The sequence below is a fragment of the Mobula hypostoma genome, chromosome 12, assembly GCF_963921235.1.
Source record: "Mobula hypostoma chromosome 12, sMobHyp1.1, whole genome shotgun sequence".
Lineage (NCBI taxonomy): Eukaryota > Metazoa > Chordata > Chondrichthyes > Myliobatiformes > Myliobatidae > Mobula > Mobula hypostoma.
Genome location: NC_086108.1, coordinates 64,993,235 through 65,016,783, shown reverse-complemented (window position 1 = coordinate 65,016,783; position 23,549 = coordinate 64,993,235). Strand labels below are relative to the sequence as shown.

At 36.5% G+C, this 23,549-nt stretch overlaps 1 protein-coding gene across 7 annotated transcripts in view; it reads right to left on the bottom strand.

The window, feature by feature from the left end:
• Nucleotides 1–23,549, bottom strand: part of nfia (nuclear factor I/A) — a 580,788-nt gene that overhangs the window by 105,504 nt on the left and 451,735 nt on the right. For 6 of the 7 annotated variants that reach the window (XM_063064289.1, XM_063064294.1, XM_063064291.1 and 3 more), the window contains one exon: nt 17,568–17,696. The exons of the other annotated variant lie outside the window; for it this stretch is intronic. In XM_063064289.1, coding sequence (XP_062920359.1) covers nt 17,568–17,696 — 129 coding nt within the window. The remainder of the gene's footprint in view (nt 1–17,567; nt 17,697–23,549) is intronic. 7 annotated transcript variants of the gene reach the window in all.

The following is a 23,549-nucleotide window of genomic DNA, read 5'->3' as shown; positions in this document are numbered from 1 at the left end:
AAGAGGAGCAGGGTATGGGATGGAAAGCAGCACAAGTCCAACTTCATGTGGAGTTGTACCCAGAGTGTCCAGACTCAGTGGGGACCAGTTGCATTTGTAAATTGTAGGGGCAAAAGATATCTCCACTAGTAGGAATGTTCTTTGGCAGTGGATAGAATATTGCAGCTGGGGATTCCCCCTGAAACTGGGGTTGTGCAGATACCTCCTTTACACTTCACCTTTTCAGTCACATAATCAATGACACAGTGCATGGTCTGGTAAATGTTATTTGTTAGTAAGGTACAAGGATACCCTCTAATCTTTTCACTGCATCCCTGAATCTGTATCTAATGGGCATATTATATGACCCTTATCACTGGAGCCAACTCCTCCTGTTCTCCAACCTCGTTTTGCCCAGTGTAGCTGCAGGAAGAAAGAGGTTGCAGGGGCTGTTTCAGCCCACAGCCTATCAGTGGAGCATCCCCTTTAGAAGATAAACGGAACAAGTTAGCTCCAGTGTATACTGTTGTTGTATTTCATTACAATATCTTTATCCCAGGTTCACTACTAATTAATTTACTGCTGCCAGAAACTTCTGTTAGCCGAATCAGATGGGGTGATGAATCGGATTTAAGGAGGGAGATTGAAATTGTGCCACAATAACAACTAGAGGTCTATAAGCCAGGCCTCATTAGCAGATCGGAGTATTGGAGAGGGTCAGTAACTTTAAATTCCTTGGCATCATCATTTCAGAGGATTTGTCCTGTAACAAGCAGGTTAAGTGCCATTACAAATAAGGCACAGAGGCACCTCTACTTTCTTAGAAGTCTGCTCAGGTTCAACACGTCATCAAAAATGCTGACAAACGTTTATAGAATCACAGTGGAGAGCACCCTTACTGGTTGTATCATAGCCTAATATGAAATCACCAATGTCCAAGGATAGAAATGCCTACAAAAATGTGGTGGATAAAGCCCAGTCCATCACAGAAAAAGCTCTTCACATCAATAAGTACATCTACAAGGAGCTCTGCCACAAGAAAGCAACACTCATGACCAAGGACTCCCTCTATTCCAGCTATACTCTTCTTGCTGCTGCTATTGGGAGGGAGGTACAAGAGCCTAAGGTCCCACACCACCAGGTTAGATATTTATTACCCTTCAACCATCACGCTGCTAAAGCAGCATGGATAACTTCATTCCTCTCAACACTGAACCGATTCCATAACCTATGGATTCACTTTGAAGGACTCTACTACACATGTTCTCAGTATTATCTAATTACCTTTTATTTATAATGTTTATTTAAATATTTTTTGTATTTGCACAATTCATCTTCTTTTGCTCAGGGGTTGTTTGTCAGTTTTTACAGGTAGTGTTTCATTGATTCTATTTTCGTCCTTTGTTCTACTGTGAATGCCCACAAGAAAATGATTCTCAGGGTAATATATGGTGACATATATCTATATTGATAATAAATTTACTTTGAACTTTGAACTCTGCTGCAGCTGACCCAACAAAAGCCCAAAGTAAATACTTCAAAATATGCTTGGTGAATTTAAGATCCCATCCGAAATTACAAGAATCCCTCATTTACTTTTACCATTGTAACTGCAGTGAAGAGATAGCAGTGCTGGAATAGAAGGCATAAAATTTAAGGCACATTTGTCTAGCTAGATTTTCTGGATTGAGAAATCTCCTTGCAGACACAAGATGTGAAGTAAATTTCCTTTGACTGTGTTTTAATGTAATTCAGTCTGGTTTAACCTTATAACAATATGCTCATCTTCATATCCTGTGAATGTTAGAATTGGGAATCAATGCCAAACCACGAGCAGCTTGCATGACTGTTCGCACCAATGAAGTTCAAACCTTGATTTCACATAGGATGTCGAGATAGAGTAAACTTTGACCCCTTTATTCTCAGCTACATCTAAGTCTAATATATGCACAATTAAAGAACTACAAAAGGTGTTGTATTGTTTTATTTTTGTTTCAGACAAATTTTTGCAATATGACAAGAATATATGAGCATTCATTTACAAAATGGATTAAACCTGTTAATTATATAATGGATCAACAATATCCACCAAATTGGGCATACTTTCACATAATTTTAATTACACGTGATTTATGAAACTCGAGCAAAAGGAGAAATAACTTTTCAGATTTGTCTTCAGGCAGAAGGGAGGAGTTAAAAGACAGGGCTGGAGACCCAGAGAAATAACTTTAGCTTCAGTTTCCTCTCATTGTACCAAATGCATTGTGGCAGCCACATTTGCTGCATCTGTGAGCTGCCTTGCCAGATGGCAGTAGCAGAAAGGGCAGAGAATTGCTGATACAGCACATCAAGCCCCTCTTTTTCATGTTTAAAGCAGTAAGATGACACTACATAAACAACATAAAAGCTAGAATTTGGGGCTACAGTAATTCACTTAACATTTGGATGATTTATGGGGCTGTCACTGCAGTGTCTTGAAGTCTGTAACTCAAAAGGTTACAGAGTAGATGTTTCATTCAGCCAGTTGTTATTGGCTGCTGGAGTGATGTTTTCATATTTCTTGGGGAAAGGGAAAGTTGGACAAGTTGATTAGTGCCAGAAAATCTACAGTACAAAATATCTGCTTTTCACATTTTTAATCACCTTTATTACAAGGATGGTGGAATATTGAAATACAAAAGTTAGGCTACAGTTGTTTTAGTCTCCTTATTAACAAGAGACACACATGCACTGAGGCAGTTTAGAGGAGGTTTGCAAGGTCGATACTTGAATGTTGAGAGGAAACTTCCTTTTGTGGCGTGAATCTAGAGCTAGGGGGTGGGGGATATTTTTGAATATGGGGACTCCACGTGTGCTTCAGCTGGAGATGAGAAGGCATTTCTTTCCTTGGAGGGTTGCAAATCTTTAGAATATTTTATTCCAGATAACTGTGGAGTCTGAGATGTTCAGACTACAGAGGAGATAAAGACTGAGAGGAAAGGCAGCAAAGTAGAATTGAGACCAAGATCAGATCAGCTCTATTCTTATTTAATGGCAGAACTGGCTCAAGATCCACATATTCTGCTCCTGCTCCTATTTCTTATGTTCTTAAACATTTTTCAATGATCTGTGCTGAGGGGGGTGGGTGGGGAGGGAGAAAGAGAGAACAGAGGAAAGGGTTCTCTGCTTACTGTATGTACCTTTTACAAGTTCCACAAATGTATTTTTTTTATTAATACAGTGGTGCTTCAATCAAAATGCCAATTTGTTTACATTTCTGCTAGTTATTAATAACATTCTAGGCAGGTCATAGGAGATGAAAAAAAATATTTTGTCTTGGATGTCATTACTCTGTATTGTGCTATGGGATTCTCTAACAGCAATGCCCATTCTTAAATAATGTTACAGCGTGATAATATTGGCACATGAAAGAGGTTATGGAGAAATAATCGCAGTCCACAAATGAAAAAAGAAAACGTTGGATGAACGCAGCAGGTCGGGCAGAACCTGATTTTTATCACAAGGTCACACATCATCTTAAAACAATCAATTCTCAGGCTTAACCTATGCCATATACCACCACATCAAAACATTTTTTTCAAAAAGCTACAACTAAATTGATACGATGTGTACTAGATAATTTTATGGTGTAAAGCTGGATCCACCCACAACCTAATCAGTACTGTAAGATTTATTTCAACAGTGCTAATTTCAGAACAGGGCAGAGAGATGGGATGAAAATTCAATTCCAAAACAAACCTTTTTCAAATCCAGGCAAATGAAACTTAGCAGATATACCAAACTGAAAACCTGGCTTAAAGGTTAAGCTATGAGAGCACGTTGAAATAATTCATCTTGTATTCCTCTGAGTACTGAAGATTAATAGGTGATATAATTGAGGTGATTAAAAAGATTACAAGATTTTATGGGGTAGTCAGGGAGAAACCATTTCCTCTGGTGAGAGTTGAGAACTAGAGGGCGTAACCTTAAAGTTAGAGCTCAACTACTTAGGCTTGATGGCAGGAAGTATTTCTTTATAGAGTTTGGTGAAGTTTGGAACTCTAAACATACAAGACTGGGTTAATTGAATATTTAATAAAAATGACAGATTTTTCTGGCAAGATTATTAAGGTTAGAAAAAAGATAGTCCAAGCTCTTAATTGATTTATTGAACTAGATGATAGGGATTGAATAGCCTATTCATGTTTCTGCTTTTCGCAAATATTGTTTACTATTGTAGATGTGATTTTTATCATCCCAATACAATAAATGCAACAACCATTTCTCTTCCATCAGGATTGGTGATATGGCAGAATCTGTATTATTTATAGATTTTGATGCTGAGCTTCAAAGCAGCAGCTTTGAAGCTCACCAGCTGAAGATATACTGCAATCAATGCTCATATATGAGACCATATTTCAGAAAAATTTAGGAGCTCGAGTGTTATAAAATGTCAACCCAATACAAAATCTGTTTTTCAACAGTGCGATACATTGAGAATAATGGTTGTAATAGAGAAATCATTCAAAGTAATTTCTTCAGAACAATGCAGATATATTTATTAATTTTGAGATGAAGCAGCAATATTAGAAAGATGAACAGGCTAAGAAAATACTTGTCTGTATGAGTGAAATCTGATTTGCTTCCTAGAGGAGTACACTAGGTATGATAATATTATACTAAGTTAAAGCTTTGATGAATTCTATTTATTTAATCCTCACTGCTTTGTTTTCTCTAAGAGGAGAGATCGCTGTCTCTTCAGCGTCTTACATCATGACACATATAAATGCAACTCACATTCCCAACATCCCCTCTTCAGAGACTTGCTGCAAATTAACAAACTTACCCAGCATGGTGCCCTGCAAATCATTCTACAAGATGAGTATAATAAATATTTTACTTATGCATTTACCTTGTAATTATTGAGCTATTACAACAACATAAAAATACGCTATCATGGTTTTCTATGATACTTTCTCAGTAGGAGGACCTTCTGGTAATCTATGACTGTGCTCCTCTAAGGAGTTCACTCACAGACAAATATGAAAACATAAAAGCATTAGTTCAGATATTTCATAAATATCAATCACAGGTATAAAGACTGTGAATATTGTTAATTCATGAGGATGAGTACCTAACGAGGTTAGCATTAGGGTTATAATTTATCTCTTACTGTTCTTGAAAGATTGGTGTAAGCCACTTTCTTGAACCAGCAGACTTGATTCCCAGTCAAGAAGACTGCTTTATCCAATATAGTGTCAAGATTTATAGTGTCAATATTTATAGTGCTCTTGGAGCTAACCTCATGAGCGTAAGTGGAGAGCATTCTATCATTCCTGGTGTGCCCCATAGACAGCAAAGATTCAATGGGAGTCAGAAAGTGACTTACACTGCAGAGCATTTCTAATCTCTTGCCTGTACATGCAAGAACAGCATTTATATGGCTGGTGTAGTTGAGCTTCTGGAGAATGGTGATCCAGGGACGCTGAAGGTGACTCAGCAATGGTATGCTAGACTTGATGGAGATGACCATTGACTCACACAGTATGTATGTAATAATGCCAATATTACTTGCTACTTATCAGTTCCTATCAAAATGTTATCAGGTCCTGATGCATGTAACCAGATACTGTTTCATTCTTTGACAAGTTGCAGATGGAACTGCATACCATGAAAACAGTGAATTCTCCAAATTTGAACTCAGAATGGAGGAAAAGCCATTGTTAAAGCAGCTAAAGATGACTGACACATCTCTCAGAAAAAGCAGCAGTGTTCTGTGGCTGAGATAATTGATCCTAACAACTACAGCCATATCAGAATCAGATTTATTATCATTGATGTTTGTACTGTGCAAGTTACATAAATACTTTGTGCAAAAGATGAACAATAAGGTTGTGTTCATGGAGCATTCAGAAATCAGATGGTGGAGTGGAAGAAGCTTTTCTTAAAATGATGTGTTGAAATACCTTCCTTGGAGGATTTCTTCTAGAAGGTGGATAAATATCCAAAACGTTGCTATGAATTGCACTTTTTATTGTGGCACCATAGATAGTCAAATGCAGAGTGATTCAAACAAAATTTTAACTGAGTATTGGTAAGCAGGGCAAGCTATACAACAACACCGTCGAAAACAGGTTCCATCACTTTGTTAATGGAGGAGTGTGGAGAAATGAAGTGATAAGTAGCTGAAATGAATTTGTCCATTTTTTTGAGGACAGGGCAAACAGGTAATTTTCCACAATTCTAATGAAAGGTTATTGACTAGTTTCTACCTCTCCTCAAATGTTGCCTAACTTTGTGTGTTTTTTTTTGCCTTACAATTTTCCATATTGTCAGGTCGATGTAGCTAGTATAGACGAGGTCAACCCAGAGGCACAGCACATTATGGACTACAATTCCATGCTGTTAATAGTACTACCTGGCATGGTGGCCTCGATGAGAAGACATAACCTTTGGTTCAGTCTCACACAATCCATCAACACTGTCATGGACATATATTGCAGATAGATTGACCAGGACAAGGTGAAGAAAGTTCACCTGTCCTTTAGTTCTCTTGCCTCTTACTATGGACCACATTCTTCAGAATCTAGCTGGTTCACTCAACGATGCTACTACTGAATAACATTTACCTAGTTCAGCAACTAAAGGCAATAAAAGTAATATTAGCTTCTGTTATTACTTCTATTCAAGCACAAGAAGGAATTGCAAGGTTGGAGAAGGCAGAGTTCTAGGCACCGTTGTTTCCATTTTCCCCTCTGCAGCATCTGTGGAGGGGAACTATGCTCCCTGATCTGTTGATATTTCCAACATTTTGTGTTTTTATTTGATTTGCAGCACCTGCATTGATTATGCTTTTTGCTTAATTTCCCACAACATAAGATTACAAAAATATTTTTTGACATTTTTAAAAATTAAAATGACCTTTTGAGGTTTATTGACAAAAATTCCGGTAATGAAGTGTAAAATTAATACTCACTTTTAGAGCTGATTAGTTAAACTGCTTAGAAGAGCTTGAGAAAAGGAACAATGGATATTATTTGTACTGATTGAAAACAGTAACACAATTCAACAATTCAAAAGAAATAAGTGACTTTTACAAAGGGGTTATAGAATTAAGATAGATTTGGGCAAAACAGAAAAGGAGACATGTTTGGAAGGCAGAAAGAAGATAATGGGAACGAGAGGAAGCTTCTTGGACAGGAATACTATGATCTTTAACAATAGCAAATTTAGAACCACCTTTATTTGCTTACAAACATGAATTTAGGAAGTGAAAGAATAAATTTAAAACTTCCTATTTATAGCAAATAAAGGAAAGGAAGAGGAAGATTTAAGCTGATAGCAGATTGGATAAACGTTGTGTAAGACTGCAGAAGCACTAGGACAGTCAGAACAGACAATGCAATTCAGTGTGGAACACTGTAAATAAATAATTGCAGGCTAAAATTTGGGAAGTAAATTCAAATGTAATCTATCTGCTGGAGGGGCAGGAAAAGAATCACATACAAATAATTATAAAAAAGAAAACCGAAATATTTAGTTTGGTATTAGATGTGTAATACCTTACCATGGTGAGAGTTGCATTTCCAGGAAAGGATTCTTATCGTGATTTTCTAAACACATAGCTGTGTTATCTGCACGTGTCACGTAAGACAAGTTGAAAAATATAAATTTTCAATTTTTCCTCATAGATCCAATGCAAGTGAATTTTATTCCATAAATCAATCTTTTTGGTTGTGATTTGTGAATTCTGCAAGGGTGAATTTCTATTTCAATGCCCATAACATGAAGGTTGTCTCTATACTAACAGAAAGATAACGTTGGAATTGCAGGGTGTTATTTGGACCTGAATTGAATGACAATGTATAGTTTTAAATATCCAATTAAAAAACAAATAAAATGGAAAAGTTAAAGTCAAAATTCACTAATAGACTGGAAGGACAAGACATAAAACAGAGTGAAGTAGCTGGGGCATATATTTTATTTATCAGTTTAAGTGGCCTCTTTGGATTGAAGTTGACTTACTTCCATTTCAATTCTTGTTGAGGTGATGGATGAGTCCTATTTTGGTTCTGGAGACTCTGTCACAGTTGGGACAAGAGGTGATTGACAGTGTGCATGGGTGTGTTTGGTAGACTTCTTCCAGTGTACTCCTGACACATGGACTCAAAGTTCTTAATGCCATTCCAGATATTCCTTCTCCATTTTAAGTAATTCAAGGACAGAGATTCCACTCAGTTGATGAAATATTACACCTTTTCAAGGAGGTTTCAACATTAATCTTTGATTTAGTTTATTTGTCCATCCAGTGTCTGTTTCAGGAAGCTGGTGTTGGGCATATGAAGATGCAGCCTTTCAATTAGATGTGAATGAATGTAATTAGGATCTTAATACCATAGGTGTTGACTTGGAGAATCTGGCAGATGATGTAGGTAGCACCTTTCCATTATTATGAGGTGCCCGGTCTGATTAGTTCAAGTCTTCAAAAGTAGGGATCATTGCTGCCCAACAGGAACAGAACTTCATGCTGGATTGAAAGTCTTAATCTTCAGCCATTCTTTTCATCAGATGGGAAAATGCTGTACTGATGCACTGAATGGTAAATGTTATCACGTCTGCCTGCATTGAGAATTGCCTCCTGAGATATGGGAAGCTGTCAGGGACTTTCATTATCGAAAGTGTTAAGTCATTCAGTAGTCAGTTTGGCTGAGAAACTGCGCGTTGTTGAAACTAAACTGCAAGACGCACTCTTTAGATGTGCGTGAGTTTAGTGAATGTTAACAATAATTTGAAGGTAGGCTCAGAACATGTGGCTGCACAATACAAGTCGATGGTAGGAGTTATGGTGAATATGGTTCTGTGATTGAGGCAAGGTAGGTCGAATATTTTCCAATTTTTCCTGTACAGTACATTAGTTCCTCTTTAGTGGGAAGCTTGGTGGACATGTGATGCACCAATGTAGCCAAAGGTATTGTGGGAAATGTTGCGGGTAAATATATGGCTTTGCTTGTCATTAATACCCTATGGTGTGTTATTTTGCACTATAATGTAATCACTTGCAGGATAATTCGATACAAATTGCAGTGTTTGACAGTAAAGACGATACTTCCCCTGTATGCAATATCTAGAACCAGGGCTCAGATATTAAATAAAGAGCCAGCCATCACGACTGAGTAATTATTTCACCCAGAGGATAGTAAATAATTGGAATTCTTCACCAAGGGAGCTGTGGAGGTTTAATAACTAAGTATACTTAAGACCAAGATTGATAGACTTTAGAATATTAAAGGAATCTAAGGATATGGGTTTGGCATTATAAAGCATTGCTGAAGTAAAATATTGACCACAATATGGTAGAAGAGCTGTGAGTATAAATGGCTTACTACTGTTTATTTTTCTCATCTTACTGTTTAACATTGCCAGCTATCTGTACATATATTTCATGTCTCCAACAATCTGAAATGTGCTTTGACTTGCCCCAAATCTTGCCTCTTGTTTGACAAGGTTGCAACAAGGCATTTAGCTACCTTGGCCATAAAGCAATCCTTCATTAAATCCAACACTTTTAAAAGGAAATTTGAAAACCTCAATCTGACTAATAATACTTATAATTTCCTCGGTCAAAAAAAAAACCATGTGTTTGTGAAGTGCCTTAATGTTACATGTTACATGAGCCACGAATATAATTTGGTCTTTTTGTATGAGATAGTAGGATAGCACAATCTCTCTATAAGCTTCAGACGACAGACCCTGAACTGAATTTACCCAGATGTGTCACTCCATTTCCTTTGAAGCCTATTCATACAAGCATTTTTCAAAAGCTACAATTTCCTTAATTAAATTAAGTGATTAACCATTCCCTGACAACTGCAAAGATTATTTGGAGAGTAACTCTTGTCCTACCAGTCAAGAAGTGTTCTATAAATAGGTACATATCAATTGATACTAGCATATTAAATCTACTTGCATTTTAATGAATCAAGGTTTGCACACACCTCTGTATGCAAAATTGTCAGGTCTAAAATAATTAACCTCATATATTGTATACTGCCCTTAAACACAAGGAATTCGAATCGATAATATAATATTTAACATACATTTAGATACAAAACAGTTTAGATTAAGGAGTAATATGAAAGGTGGGGGGTGGGAAATATTGGCTAGAAACTGGATTCACTTGAACATGATTCATTTTGCATTGAAAACTCATTTTGTGCATGTTTGATTATTTATCTGCATTAATTAACAACTATTGGAAAATTAACCTAACTTCCAATTGACCCCACCTCCTGGTACATTATAGTTTTGCAAGCCTGATGATTGCCCTGGATCAGATGAGTATCCAATGACATCATACAGTGTGCAGTGGCAGTTTATCCATTTACTGATGGAAATTGACTGTGAAAGGTGACCTATAAGCTGCACTTATAACTCACAGTAAAACAAGAAGCAAATTCTGCAGCAAGTTGGCAAAGAGATGTGGACTGAAAGATCCCCACTGAGATACTGTTTTGTCCACAGCCTCTATCAGGCTATTCATCTGTGTCCATTTTTAACCACAAGCTTTACTGACAGGGACTGCAGTGTCTCTGTAGCCTTACCCTCAGTGTACAGGCTGCAGCCATTGGTATCTGATGAGCCTGTATTTCAGAGTGGCTTGGGCCACTCACAACACACATGTCTGCCGTGCCTGACCAGTGAATGAAAGATACCAGACATACAGACACAGGTCTGCTCCTCACCCCTCAGTTGCCCTCTTCTCCATTGGAGCCTCCTTTGCTGTTTTATTTTTACGTGGCTGCCATGGAAAGTACTCTTTAAGATTTGAGTCACCAGCTATCGGAATAGCAATGGTATACACCTGCCATTAGGAGACGTGGGGATAAGCTTCACCTCATGATTCAGGGTGAAAACCAGATTCTCACCAATTCCTGAAGTATTTTTTGTTGCCTTTCATCTGATTGGTACTAGCACAACCAGCAATGGTCATTTTGCACGCCAGAAAAGCCTGAACAATTATCTGATAAGTGACGGAACAAATGACCTATTTCTTACATATAATATTCAACAATTTTATAAATTGTCAAACTATCTATGATGCTAACACACTTTTTAATATCAGCTAATGTATTAGAAATGAGGTTTCAATAAACAGACCAAGACTGATGTTATTTCAAGACTGGTGGTGATATGATACAGTGCTAACCTTCTGCTGCAGTATGGCGTGGGAGGGAAAGAAGTTTGACATTTGTTCAGTTGCTTATTAAGTGTGCTGACTGAGGTAACATTGAAACAGAAACAGAGATGACATCTCCATGCAGCTGAGTGGAATTATGCCAAAATAGACGTTTGAAGATGAAAATGCCATTTGTCCACTCATCGGCAAATACGTGGAACAACTGGGTTAATTTATAAAGAAATTATTAAAATCTTACTTAATTTTATTAAAGACAATCAATACAGCAACAGAATAAACATGCCAATATATTAGTGCAAAATCAAAAAAAAAATTCTGTGCACTTTTAAACTGAATATATATTGGATTGATGAATTGTTGAAACATCTATTCGATTTTTCCTAATGTTTGGTGCATTTTACTTTGTCTCTCCATGCTGTGATCTAAAACATCTAGATCACTGAACTCCAAAGAGATTGGACCTTGTTTGTGATTTCCTGCTCCACTGCTGGTGTTGCTAATGAACCCAACAGTGCTACCATGTTATGCTGGAGACAAGGTCCAGATATGTTTTTCATCCTTAAAGCTGAGTTTGTATGCCTTTAGAATCATGATCTCATTTATTTGAATGGCATTGCTGAGCCTCTATTTATATAAAAAATTAAGCCTATATACAGGATTCACTAATTTGATTTTTATCAGGAGCTGTTGAGCATCAAGCAGCAGATTGTTCTCATTTCCCTAATGGAACCACTTAGTAGAGGTGAGTATAATCTAGTCCATTAGTCTGCAGCTTCATAGACCCCAGTGGAGAGCAAGAGGAGGGGAGCAAAGAGGCACTGAGTGTTAATATCTGTCTAATATGGTATATTTCGTTGGCTGCTCAATCCAATATACATTTAGCCGAAAAGCGAAATAGCTATTTTTGATTTAACTCTAAATTAGTACTCTGTAGATATTGTTGACATTTATTTTGGTTACTTGCTAGCATTTTAAGCTGCTTTAAGTTAAATTTAATTTTAATTCTGAAACTATTTGAAGAGATTTAGATACCTCTATCAAGGGCATTATAAAGCTGCTCCAAAAGGCAATTGTCAAAAGCCATCAGAGTATTTTAGGAGCAGTTCCTTAGGAACTGCACCAAAGCTCTACTTGCTGCATGGAGCCAGTTCCACCTCGCAGCTGGTCTGGAGAGAGCTCATCAGGGGGAATACCACCAGCATTAATTCCATGCATTGTGATAGATCATCCCAAACCAGGCCCTTTGTAATTGTTTTTAGCTGTAATGCCAATAAATAATTTTAAATCACCTTGTTACAGCTTCTACCCTACATACTATTGTTGTGGAAGTATAATAAAGCACGGCATGTTATTTGAGTGATAGTCTACGATGGGGGTTGGGGTTGAAGTTATGCAATATAACTAAAAAATTTCCATAAGATAGGTTACATAAAGATTACTAGCAAAGTAGGATCTCACCTTTACAACTGCATGGGAATGAAATGATTACTGAAGTAATGCCATAGCCTTGGCCAAACAGAACAATAGGATATTTTTAAATAGTTCATTTATTGATGTTAAAAGAAATGTATCAACCCCAGCCAAGACAAATGATTGCTTGAATTTCATCATCAGGAGAGCAAGTCTGAAGGAGCATTGTCAGAGGTAACATTACCAACAAAGCTAAAACATCATTGTTCTTTTCATAGTGCTGTGCTGACATGATGTAAACTCATTCCAATATTTTTCATGAAACTACTTAAAATATAGAAGAGTCTGTAATTGTCAACATTTTTTAGATTAAATGCCTCCTAGTTCAATTGAAATGTGTACAATGATGAGAAAAACCCGTTAAAAATCATTCTATGGAAAAACTAGGGTCTCTGTAAGGGGTGTTCAACTTCTAAGCGCAAAAAGGTAGTTTCTGCCATTCTTTCATTACCTTGCTTTGAATACTTGAGCAAACCTGTCAGCTATACAAACAAAAATATGGGCTTGATCAAGCTGGATCTCAGTGGACATCGAGCAGCCTGCTCAAAATTACTCTTTCCAGTTGTGAAAGGTTTAACAATCTGAACCTCTGCACTCAAGAGAGATCCCATAAAGTGGAACAAATTCTGTGAGGCCAGTAGGCCATACTTCCCAAACCATAGCTTCGTATAGCAGCGTACACTGGATGAATTATTCTGTGAATAACTATTAGGAACCAATACATAGTTTTATAGAACTGAAGTAGAATTGGTAGTGTTATAAATTGTTATGCATTTCATTTAAATACATAACTTGTTACTCAGTTAAACGGTAGTTTGCCTTTTTTATACCATTTGAACAATTGCCATGAAACTGTGACTAATTACGGTAGCCACTTAATTGGACCAAAATGAACTCACTCTGATGTGCCCTAATTAACCAGTATCCCGCTACTAATGTATAAGCAACCAGCTTTATTTTAAAATTTGCTTGATTACTTTTTAAAATGTATTCCAATAGTAAGGTGCATAAAGAAACGGCAGAAATGCAATGAGATCAGCTTGGCTACGTGTGGTAAAGGAAAAAGAAACGCAAGGGTGGGATTAAAATTAATAATGCTACATCTGGCAGGTCAATTGTCCAGCATTTTCCTCTCATGAGACCAAGTCCTTCCCCTGTGCATTTAGCAATCACAATCACAGTAGCATCATTGCCTCTGGCATCCAGGAAGTTATGCTGTCAAGATCAGATTTTATCTGTCAAATGCAACTTGCAACCAATCAACACCTGTCTCATTTAAGCAATAAAAGATTCTCCTACAGAAAATCACCAACCAAAGATGATGATCTCCCACCCCTCCCTCCAAGTGTCCTATCCTCTCAAACACATAATAAACCAGTTATGGAACGTGTCTGGAACTATAGCATCCAAGTACTGTAGTCATTTTTGTTCTAGGGATTTCTATGATCATATATCTGTAGAAAAATTGAAATAACTTTGTGCTGTTCTGAGTCCTGAACCATCTCAACCCAAGGTCAGCTGGAACTTTCCAATCACTGCAGCATAAAAACAAGCACAAAAGGCAAGAACTAATATAACTGTGTCACCAACAACTTCAAGTGTTGGACTGCTGGTATTACAAACAAAGCCAAGTCCATGAACACAATTTTACTTGTAATTCAAAGCAAATATAAATATCTTAGAATTCAAGAACGTAGCAGAATCCAGGGAAACAATGGCAAGTGCTGGTAATAGCGTAGTCGGAGATTGAAATGCACAGGGAGTACTTAGGGCCTGTCATTTATTATGACAGTTACAGAACTAATTGATTAGGAGGCTATGACTAATGAATATTCACTTTTAGGTCCAGATGAATAAATATATTTATATACCCTGACATCTAAACATATGCAACCTGCAATCTATATTTTTTTAGATAGAATTTTTAAGAAGGTTGTTTGCATTAGATTTCTTTGCTTTTAAATTGTATATCCTGCATCTAGCTGTACACTACCCATGAAACAGCTTTAGATGTTGACAGAGTGGCTGAATGCGATACTTGATATAAAAGAGCATGTAAATATATTAAATTAATTCACATTACTCACTGACCGTGGGAACTGCAGATTTTAGAATGGAATGCTCAAACTGGAAGCTTCATAAAAATTGCTACACAATCATGTTGTTCAAGAACACTTTGAACACATGATCTAACTCCAAACTGTTTTTCCATAGCATCAAATGCATATTTTTCATATCACAGAAAATTTTACAAAACATTTCTGTTGAATAAAATAAGAGCAGCGACATATAGCAACACAATGGCAAACTTATACGCAACAAAAACCCATTGGTAAAAATGATCAGTTCATTGCATCTTGGCCGAGATGCTTCAGGAAAGCGTTAGCTAAAATAACACAACAGCACCCCAGCTTGTCAACTAGTGCAGTGGGATGTTTCACATCCAACTGGATATTAGATGGGGCTTTATTCTAACATCTCTTCTGAAAGGCAACAAAGAGCTTCAGTAATGGAGTTTGCACTCATGTCTCAATGAGGTGGCAAATTGTGTGTTTGTGTTCTGGAGTACGATTTGAACCCACAACCTTCTAACTTAGAGGCAAAAGTGCAAGTAACATGCAGAGTGATGCTTACTAATAAACTTCATACTTATTTTCTTCAATATTACAAATAAACTTATCCAGCATACTTCAAGCTTGTTTACACTGCTAGAAGTTATGACTACATTCATGGTTTTGTCAGTGATGACCTTGGTACCAAAAAAGTGAAAATGGATCTTAGTATTTGTGCTTTTTTAAACAAAATATGCTTTATAGAAATGATAACTGGTACTACATTTCAGCTAATTATTTTTTGTTCAACAATTGAAATTTAAAATAAGCTACTCAGTATCTTTGGAATCAAAGGCAGAAGCCATTCAACTCATTGTATGAAGAGCTATCTAATTAGCCTCACTTCCCTTCTACAGGAGCAGTTTTAAATTTCATAAACTGGTTTTGTAATAGCATGATATTTAAATGAAGCTGATCATTCACAAATATCTTTCAAAATGATGAGTAGTGTTTAAACCATGTCACATGACGTCAAGTTTTAATTTTCTTTGTTTCACTTGGTTTCCAGTTTCTGTCATCTCACTAAAGGAAGGTGCTGAGCACAAGTTGGCAAGGAGAAATGACAAGTTAGACAGAAACTTATCCCTACAATTATTAGTCAATGACACATCAAATTGCCACTTGGGAACAGACATCACACTTGCAAACATAGGCCTCTCCCCACTCCCTCACTATTATCATAAGTACGTGGGAAAATCAGAAATATATGGCAGGGAATTGTTCTGATAAGTGAATGGGCCAATGATACAAATCGTTACTGTTTGAACAGATGTTGAATTTTCAATGGAGAATACCACCTTTTTGTTTACACTCCCAAGGCTGTCCTCCGCCCCCACATTTGCTTTAACTTTAATTCATTTTTTGAAGTTAAGGAATGATGTTTGTGCCAATGATAACTGAACTTGTTTAAAAGAGTTTGACCTTGTTTTTTCTTTGAGGAAATTACTTTCTTCCATTTAGTGACTCCTTTATATCCTTCTTAAATTACTTTGAAGTTCCATTTTATCTTAAAACGTTTCCAATAATGCAGTAAAAGGTGTTGCAAAATATTTTCCGCCATTTCTCTCTTAGGGGCATGACTGGCACCCATTAAGTGGCTATTAATGGAATCTCCATGTGGAGAATGGCATTTTAAAAGCTTGCAGCCCAATACCGGCAACAGCTTCAGTAACACACCTATCATGAACAAATAATCCTTTAGAGACACAGGAGCTATACTGGAAGAATGAATTAGTACAGCATTACATACCCGCAGAATGACCTCACTGACATCACCATGTGCCCTTCAGGGAGCAAGCCATTAATGGTCTATAGAGTTCAGTTGAGATTTTATCCAATCATGCCATTTTGGAGATTTGTCTCACCCCATTACTTTTTATTGGCAGATATTGGTGCTCACTCAGCACCAATTTCCAATGCTCAGCACACTCCATTCAATAGTAAGAACTATTCTGAACTAGTTGATAAGAATGGTCTCTTACATTCTGCTGACAGAAATAGCTGCATATTGTCATATATATGAAAATATAAATTGGGCTGAAGGCTATACCTATGAAAAGCAAAAGACATGTGTTATGGTAATTTCGATACACCTTTTATCTTAGAGGAATACTTTTCAGCATTTTCAGAATGTAGAAGTTCATGGGCATTGGATTTTTTTAATATTCAGTTATGGTTTTAAATTTCAGTCCTAAGGAACAGGATCGAAATATATTCCAAATTCTGGAAAAATGTGGTTTTATTCATATTTAATTGCTAACGTTGTAAATGTATGATAATTGAATGCTCCATAACATCGAGAGCTAAAATGCATCTCGCAGTCACTTATCCTGAGCAGTTTTGTAATTTCTTAATTTTAATAACAAGATGAAAGGAGATTTAGATGGGAAAATGACCTAGCTGAGACATGTGTCATTAATTATTACAGCAACCAGACACAGCAAATTATAATTGGTACATATAATGAAGTCATTGAAAGAGGTTTTCAAATATAGCTTGGATAAAAATAGCTGATTGAAAAAAATCACTGAATTGACAGAAAACATGGGAAGTAACCAGCTGTTAACTAAACAATTTTTTTTGATTTTATTTTAAATATTTAAAAGACAATACTATGAATCCTCTCCCTCTTATTCTACAATCAAACTGGAAAAAAGAACCATCACCTCTCAGTTTTATAGCCCATAATGCACACACGGATTTTTATTTCCTAGAGTTTTTATTTTCTGTATCAGCAGTAATTCAAGGCACCAAACTACAAGCTACTTGGCCAAGACCCTAGACTCTTTAGTAGGAGCTACAGGGAAGGGCTCTCAGCGGCCGTGCCTCACCTCTGGGTGCTGTAATCACAGGCCGATGATGATGTGTAAATGCCGTTCGAGGGGAGGTGGTCTGCGAAGGCGTGGGACTGCTGAAACCAGACTTCTCTGACTTCTTTAATGTAGTAGGCGATGACATTCCTGGCAAGAATGATTGATAATTGCAATTTTAATAATGCTAGGTCATGAAACGACAGCCTGTGCAATGTGGAGGGGGAGGGAAAGGGGTGCAAAAGCAGCATGAGTGGGGGGAAGAGAGAAGAGGAGGGAGAGGGAAGAGATTGCAGACAGAAAGAGTTAAGCAGCGCAAAAAGCATTCTGCATCATTCACGTTCTATGGTGCCTCAGTATGTTTACTTAGCAACTTCAAACAACATTCCTTGTCAGGTTAATAATAGAGAAAAGAGTATGCATGCAAGAAAATGTTTTCAAGGATGAGCTACATTCATAAACCATGCTCCTGTATCTAAACTAAACCTGCAAAAGAATTTCATTGGATTTTGAAACTGAAAGTGCGAGAAGTGTCAAACTTCCACTTGCTTCTAGGGGATCATAGAACATTTATTTAACACCACAATCAAGGATACTGAACAGCCATCTGGGAAACACTCAAAAGTACTATATTAGGGAGTTGGCCTCATAAACCATGATTGGCAGGCTACAGTTTGGTAACAGAAGTCAGGTCAGAAGTGCATGAATGTATAATATACTAATTAGCCGAGCTTAAGTGTCAGGAAATACTGGTATTCTGGATATGTCTGATTTTTTTTTAAAGGTTTTTGCTTTGTGGGCAGCTACTTTTGAGGAAGTAGAGGGTTACCCATATCCAACTGTGCTGACTAATGTAACTATATACACAACAATGTCATGGTGCATTGTTAAGCTTCAAATATCCTCAAGACAGACATACTCTGCCAGTCTGATATGTTGCTAAGATGCCAGGGTCCCTGAGTCACACCATTTCTATGGAGTGTTGTTATGCATTACATATCACCAAGCCAGACGCAATCTGTTGTGATGTGTTACTAGGCTCCAAGTAGCCCCACGTGAGACACTACACTGTTGATGTGACATGTTGCTAGGATCCACTTAATATCAAGCCAAACACATTGTACTGTTATGCTCAAACACAAGAAGCCCAATGATCCCTCATCAGACACTCACTGTGACAAAGCTCTAGTTAGTTGCTGCTGCGTTTTCAATTGGCATTATTATCTGGTTCACTGGCATACTATTACAGTATAGAAACACCTATGCAACAATAAGTAGATAATAAAGCTACATTAAACTTATCTTTGCTATTTTCAATAAAAGTCCAACTTTAATCTTTTCAGAGAATTAAAACAGACATATTACATTTCACTTTCAAATATTTGTTTCATATATTTGATAAACAATGCAATATTTGTAAGAAAAAAATACTTCATTGCACTGTGTGACTTTTGAGTTTGTGAGGTCACTAAACAATTATTTTTCCAGATCTGGAAGCAGCTCAGAGTATAGAAAACCAGAATCCACTGATCCACTGTATAGTATGTGATGTGTGTGTGTGTGTGTGTGTGTGTGTGTGTGTGTGTGTGTGTGTGGACAGAGAGAGAGTGAGTGAGTGAGTGAGTGAGAGAAGAGAAGAGAGAGACGCACATGACATACGTACATAGTGGATTCCAGTTTATTGTGCCATCAGTTAATTAGAGTAGCTGCTTATTTGGGACAGTTCGTAAAGAAAAATAGAGATATAGCCCAGGATTCCCTTAGTTTATTTGGGAAACTATGCCACTTAACTCGGACAGGAGAATGTTGCTGAACAGTTTCTAATTAGTGTTAGTTGTGTACACTTATGTGGCTGTTAGACACTACATCGTGCTTAGAGTGAACAGGGCTTAAACAGCATCATTTGCATGTGTTTGCATCCAAAAAGCAGTGATTTTTGTTACTGATAGTAGGCGAGAAATAAGCAGTAAGACAATTCAGAATTGTTTTGCTCATTGTGCTTTTAAGCATTCCAGCTTGGAGATGCCAAAAAACAGCCATAGAGAAAAGGTAACCATTTCACTACTTCAGCATGTTAGGAGCTACTAATAATTTTAAGGTATTCACAACCATCTTCAGTGTTACAACGAAAGTGAAGATTTGGAGATGCAATTGTCTATAGCATTGTAAGAAGACACTCTGCACCACGTGTCTATGCTGATTTTGTTCATTTACAGTCAATCGTAAGAACATGGCTGGTAAATTCCTCCGTTGATAACTATTAGGAACTAATACACAGTTTTATAGTACTGTAGAGGTATTGATACTGTTTAAGTTTGTTCTGTGTTTCATTTAAATTTATAAATTGTTACTCAGTTAAATGGTAGTTTGTCTTTTTTATATCTTTTAACTATTTCCATGAAACTTTGGCTAATCGGGACAGCTGTTCCGATGATGAATTGTGCTTTAAATAACATCCTTATGATAAGTTTTATGATAAATTGTGTTTTAAATAACATCTTTAAAATGCATTTGACTCTTTGGCATCTTGTGCGCATATTAACCTTTTACCCAATTAAAATACAAGTCATGCAACTATCAATTGCTGACTGCCTTTTTAGATGTGTTTAATGTCTGAAAGCTTTAGAGTACAATGGGTCACCAATATTCACACAGTATGAAAAGGTGACAGAGTTAAGGGTTTCTTTTGACTAGATGAACTTTACATAATCTCAAATTCCATGGTATTAAAAGTATTTTAAACATTTTAGATACAGACCAAATAGTCTGAAGGTAGCAAAGGGCAGCGATCTCTATCAGAACAGGGTCACACTACTTCCTGACAATGGTTAATAACAAATCAGTTCAGCAAGATAACAACATAGAAACTTTGGAGGCATTTACCAATGGTCACACAGAAGAAATCATCTATAGTTTTAAACACTGTAATAAATCACAATCCATTACAAACTGTAATATATAGCTAATTTATGATTCAGTCCTTCATTACTGCAGCTTGTAGAATTCCCTTAAACACTTAATTATGCAAATAACAGAGGTTTAATAATTGGCTTTTGAAAAGTCTCTCTTGTTATTAAATGAAGACTTTTCTCCAAATATCTTAACTTTTAGAAACACCAAACAAGAGCTAGTTATGCAAATTACAAATGTAAGATTGCATTTTATTACAGTATGTCCACCAGAATTTAAAGGAAATTTTCTTTCCATAAATTAATATACAACAGGAAAACATTATAGAGGTAAATCAATTTGTGCTATGATTGATGCTCAGTTTTACTGCTATGTTCTATGCAAGTCATTTTCCAAAGGCAGATAAGCATAAACAGAAGGATATAAGGAAATTATTTTTTTCTTCCTTAAGGGGAACCTCTGGCCTTTTGAGATTTTGATTTCTCTTTATTTCTTATTCAAATAGCTGTGCAATCCAATATGTGCTGCAGATATTTACAAAAACTGAATACAATGAAAAAATGAAATGATTTGTAAGTAAAATATGTTTGCCTCATAAAATTTAATAGCTTTTCAGCCAACCTGTACTCATCTCACTAATCCTTTTGTGTATTGTTAAGAGCTTTGGAAAAATGTACAGCTATATACATTAAGGACAGCAAAATATTACATTCCACCGAATCCATACTCACACCCAATGGCAGATCTGAAATTGCAACAGCTCATAATTTACTTACATATGTTCAGGGGTATTTATTCAAATATCTAGCATATTATAACAGCAACTGGAATAGGTATAATGTTTTAAATATATTAAATCCATTCAAGGCTATTCAAAAGGGCATTTAATCAAAATTTAACACCTTGTTATAAATGGATTTATTAAGAGAGATAACCAAAGGCTTGATTAAAGAAGAGAAGGCTCTGAGGAGTATCTTTTAAATGAGAGAAGACAAGCTTTCCATTTCTTGGACCAAAGCAGCTGAAATCAGAGAACTCAAAGACTTGCAGCTCATTCAATCACATGCACTTCATATCCAAGTCTAATCCTCTGCCTTCTCCAATGGCATGCATGAACAATTACAGAACTCAATTTTAAATGCTAGCTTAAAATCTATTGATTTAACTTTGCTGTTTACTAACATCATTTTGTCTTTTATTTTTATGTTTACTTTATCCCATTGTCAAGCACTTTGAACTACATCATTTGTATGAGAAGTGCTCTATAAATAAGTTATCATTATTACTCTATGTTTATTTTTCTCAGCTCAGCAGGTACAATCTGAGGTGCAGTCATAGCCATGCTCACTTATTTCTCAATTGCTAGGAACCTTTAGACTATTCTAGTGGAGTTTAGTATTGTGGCTTTCTGCAGATTTACATAGATAATGCTGTGTAACCCTGATTGTTTAATGCTATTGTGTTGTGGCTTTGGAATGATACCAGTTGTAGATATTACTACTGGGGCAATGTATACCCTGTTCATGTTCCATAGTCTTTCAATTTACTCTTTTAATTCATCATATTTCTGGTATTTTTCACTTACTGATTTCTGTATGTTATGTGTGCATGGAATGGCTGTATCTATTAAGTAAAACTTTCTTGCTTGTTTATCCTGCAATATTATATCCAGATGATTATTATGGATTGTCCTATCTGTAATAATGGATCAGTTGTAATATAATTTGTAGGACTCTGACTCTAAAACTGGATCAGGTTTGTATTTATAGTAAGGTATGGTGTATTTTATGTGTTTGCAGTTTAAAGCAAGATTTTGTTGAACAATGTTTGCCATTTGATTGTGGGTGTATAAGTAATCAGATTGAGTTAAACCAATACAGGATCCTGTAATGTGTTGGATTGTTTGTGGATTCTCTTGGCAACATTTTCTGCATTTATCACCTTGAATTTGTTGGCCTTTTATTGTGTATTTTTTAATATATATTTCTTGCGTTAATCCCCTGGTTCTGTATTGCCACAATATAACCCCTCTGTTTCTGGAAAGAGGTCTTTAACTCTGAGCCAGGTGTTCGATGTTTCCTTGTCAACATCTAGTCTGCTCAGATCATGGGGATGTCTTCCATGGAGGGTCATGTTCCATTACTATTATTGTGACTGTCTGGATGAAATGAAGCACATATAGACTAAACTTGAGGAGGAAGGCAAAAGGCAAACAAACTCAATTACACAACACTTGAATATTATACCTTTGCTGAGGATACTGCAAATTTACATATAACAGTAACCTAGTACTGCTTCTGGATTCCTGCTTACACATTTTATTGGCTTAGCTTTTCTGCAAAGTTGGCACCAACTGATGTTCCTTGCATGCATTCATTTCAGATGCTGAACTTGTATGTTTCAAATAAAATTCCCTCTTGCTTTTCTAAATTTCAGGAGCTACATGCCCACTATCCAAACATTCACATCAGATAATCCAACCATTTATTTTGCAGTCCAGTAAAACTTCTCCACACTACTTTAAAGGCACCAACATCTATTCTTAAGAAAGGAGATCAATACTGCATAGTATACTTGCTGTTGTGTCACGAATGCTCTATATAACTGAAAAAATTAGTCCCTCAACTTTTGGATTCAATTCATCTTTCAATAAATAATAACATTGTTGGCTTTCCTAACTAGGATTGCACATTAACCTTCAACAAAACATATATCAAGACATTCAGATCTCTAAAGTCTTCAAAGCTCCACAATCTTTCACAATTTTGATAGTATGCTTTTTTCAATTTTTATTTTTCCCCAATTAATACACTACTTGCTAGATTTCAGCACAATCAGATGCACAACAGCCCTGGAAGGTTTTGCAACCTATTAGTTTCTAAAAGGCTGTGATGCCTCACTTCCTGATAAGCGCAATGCCTTTTATGTGTTCTTTGAAAGGGAGAATAAAACTACACCTGTGCAAATCCCCACAACATCTGGCAACCCTGTGATCTCTGTCTCAGAGGTTGATTTCAGAACAAAAGTTTTGAGAGGTTGTTCATGGTTCGAATTAACTAATGCTGAGCTAGGACCTGGACCCATTGCAATATG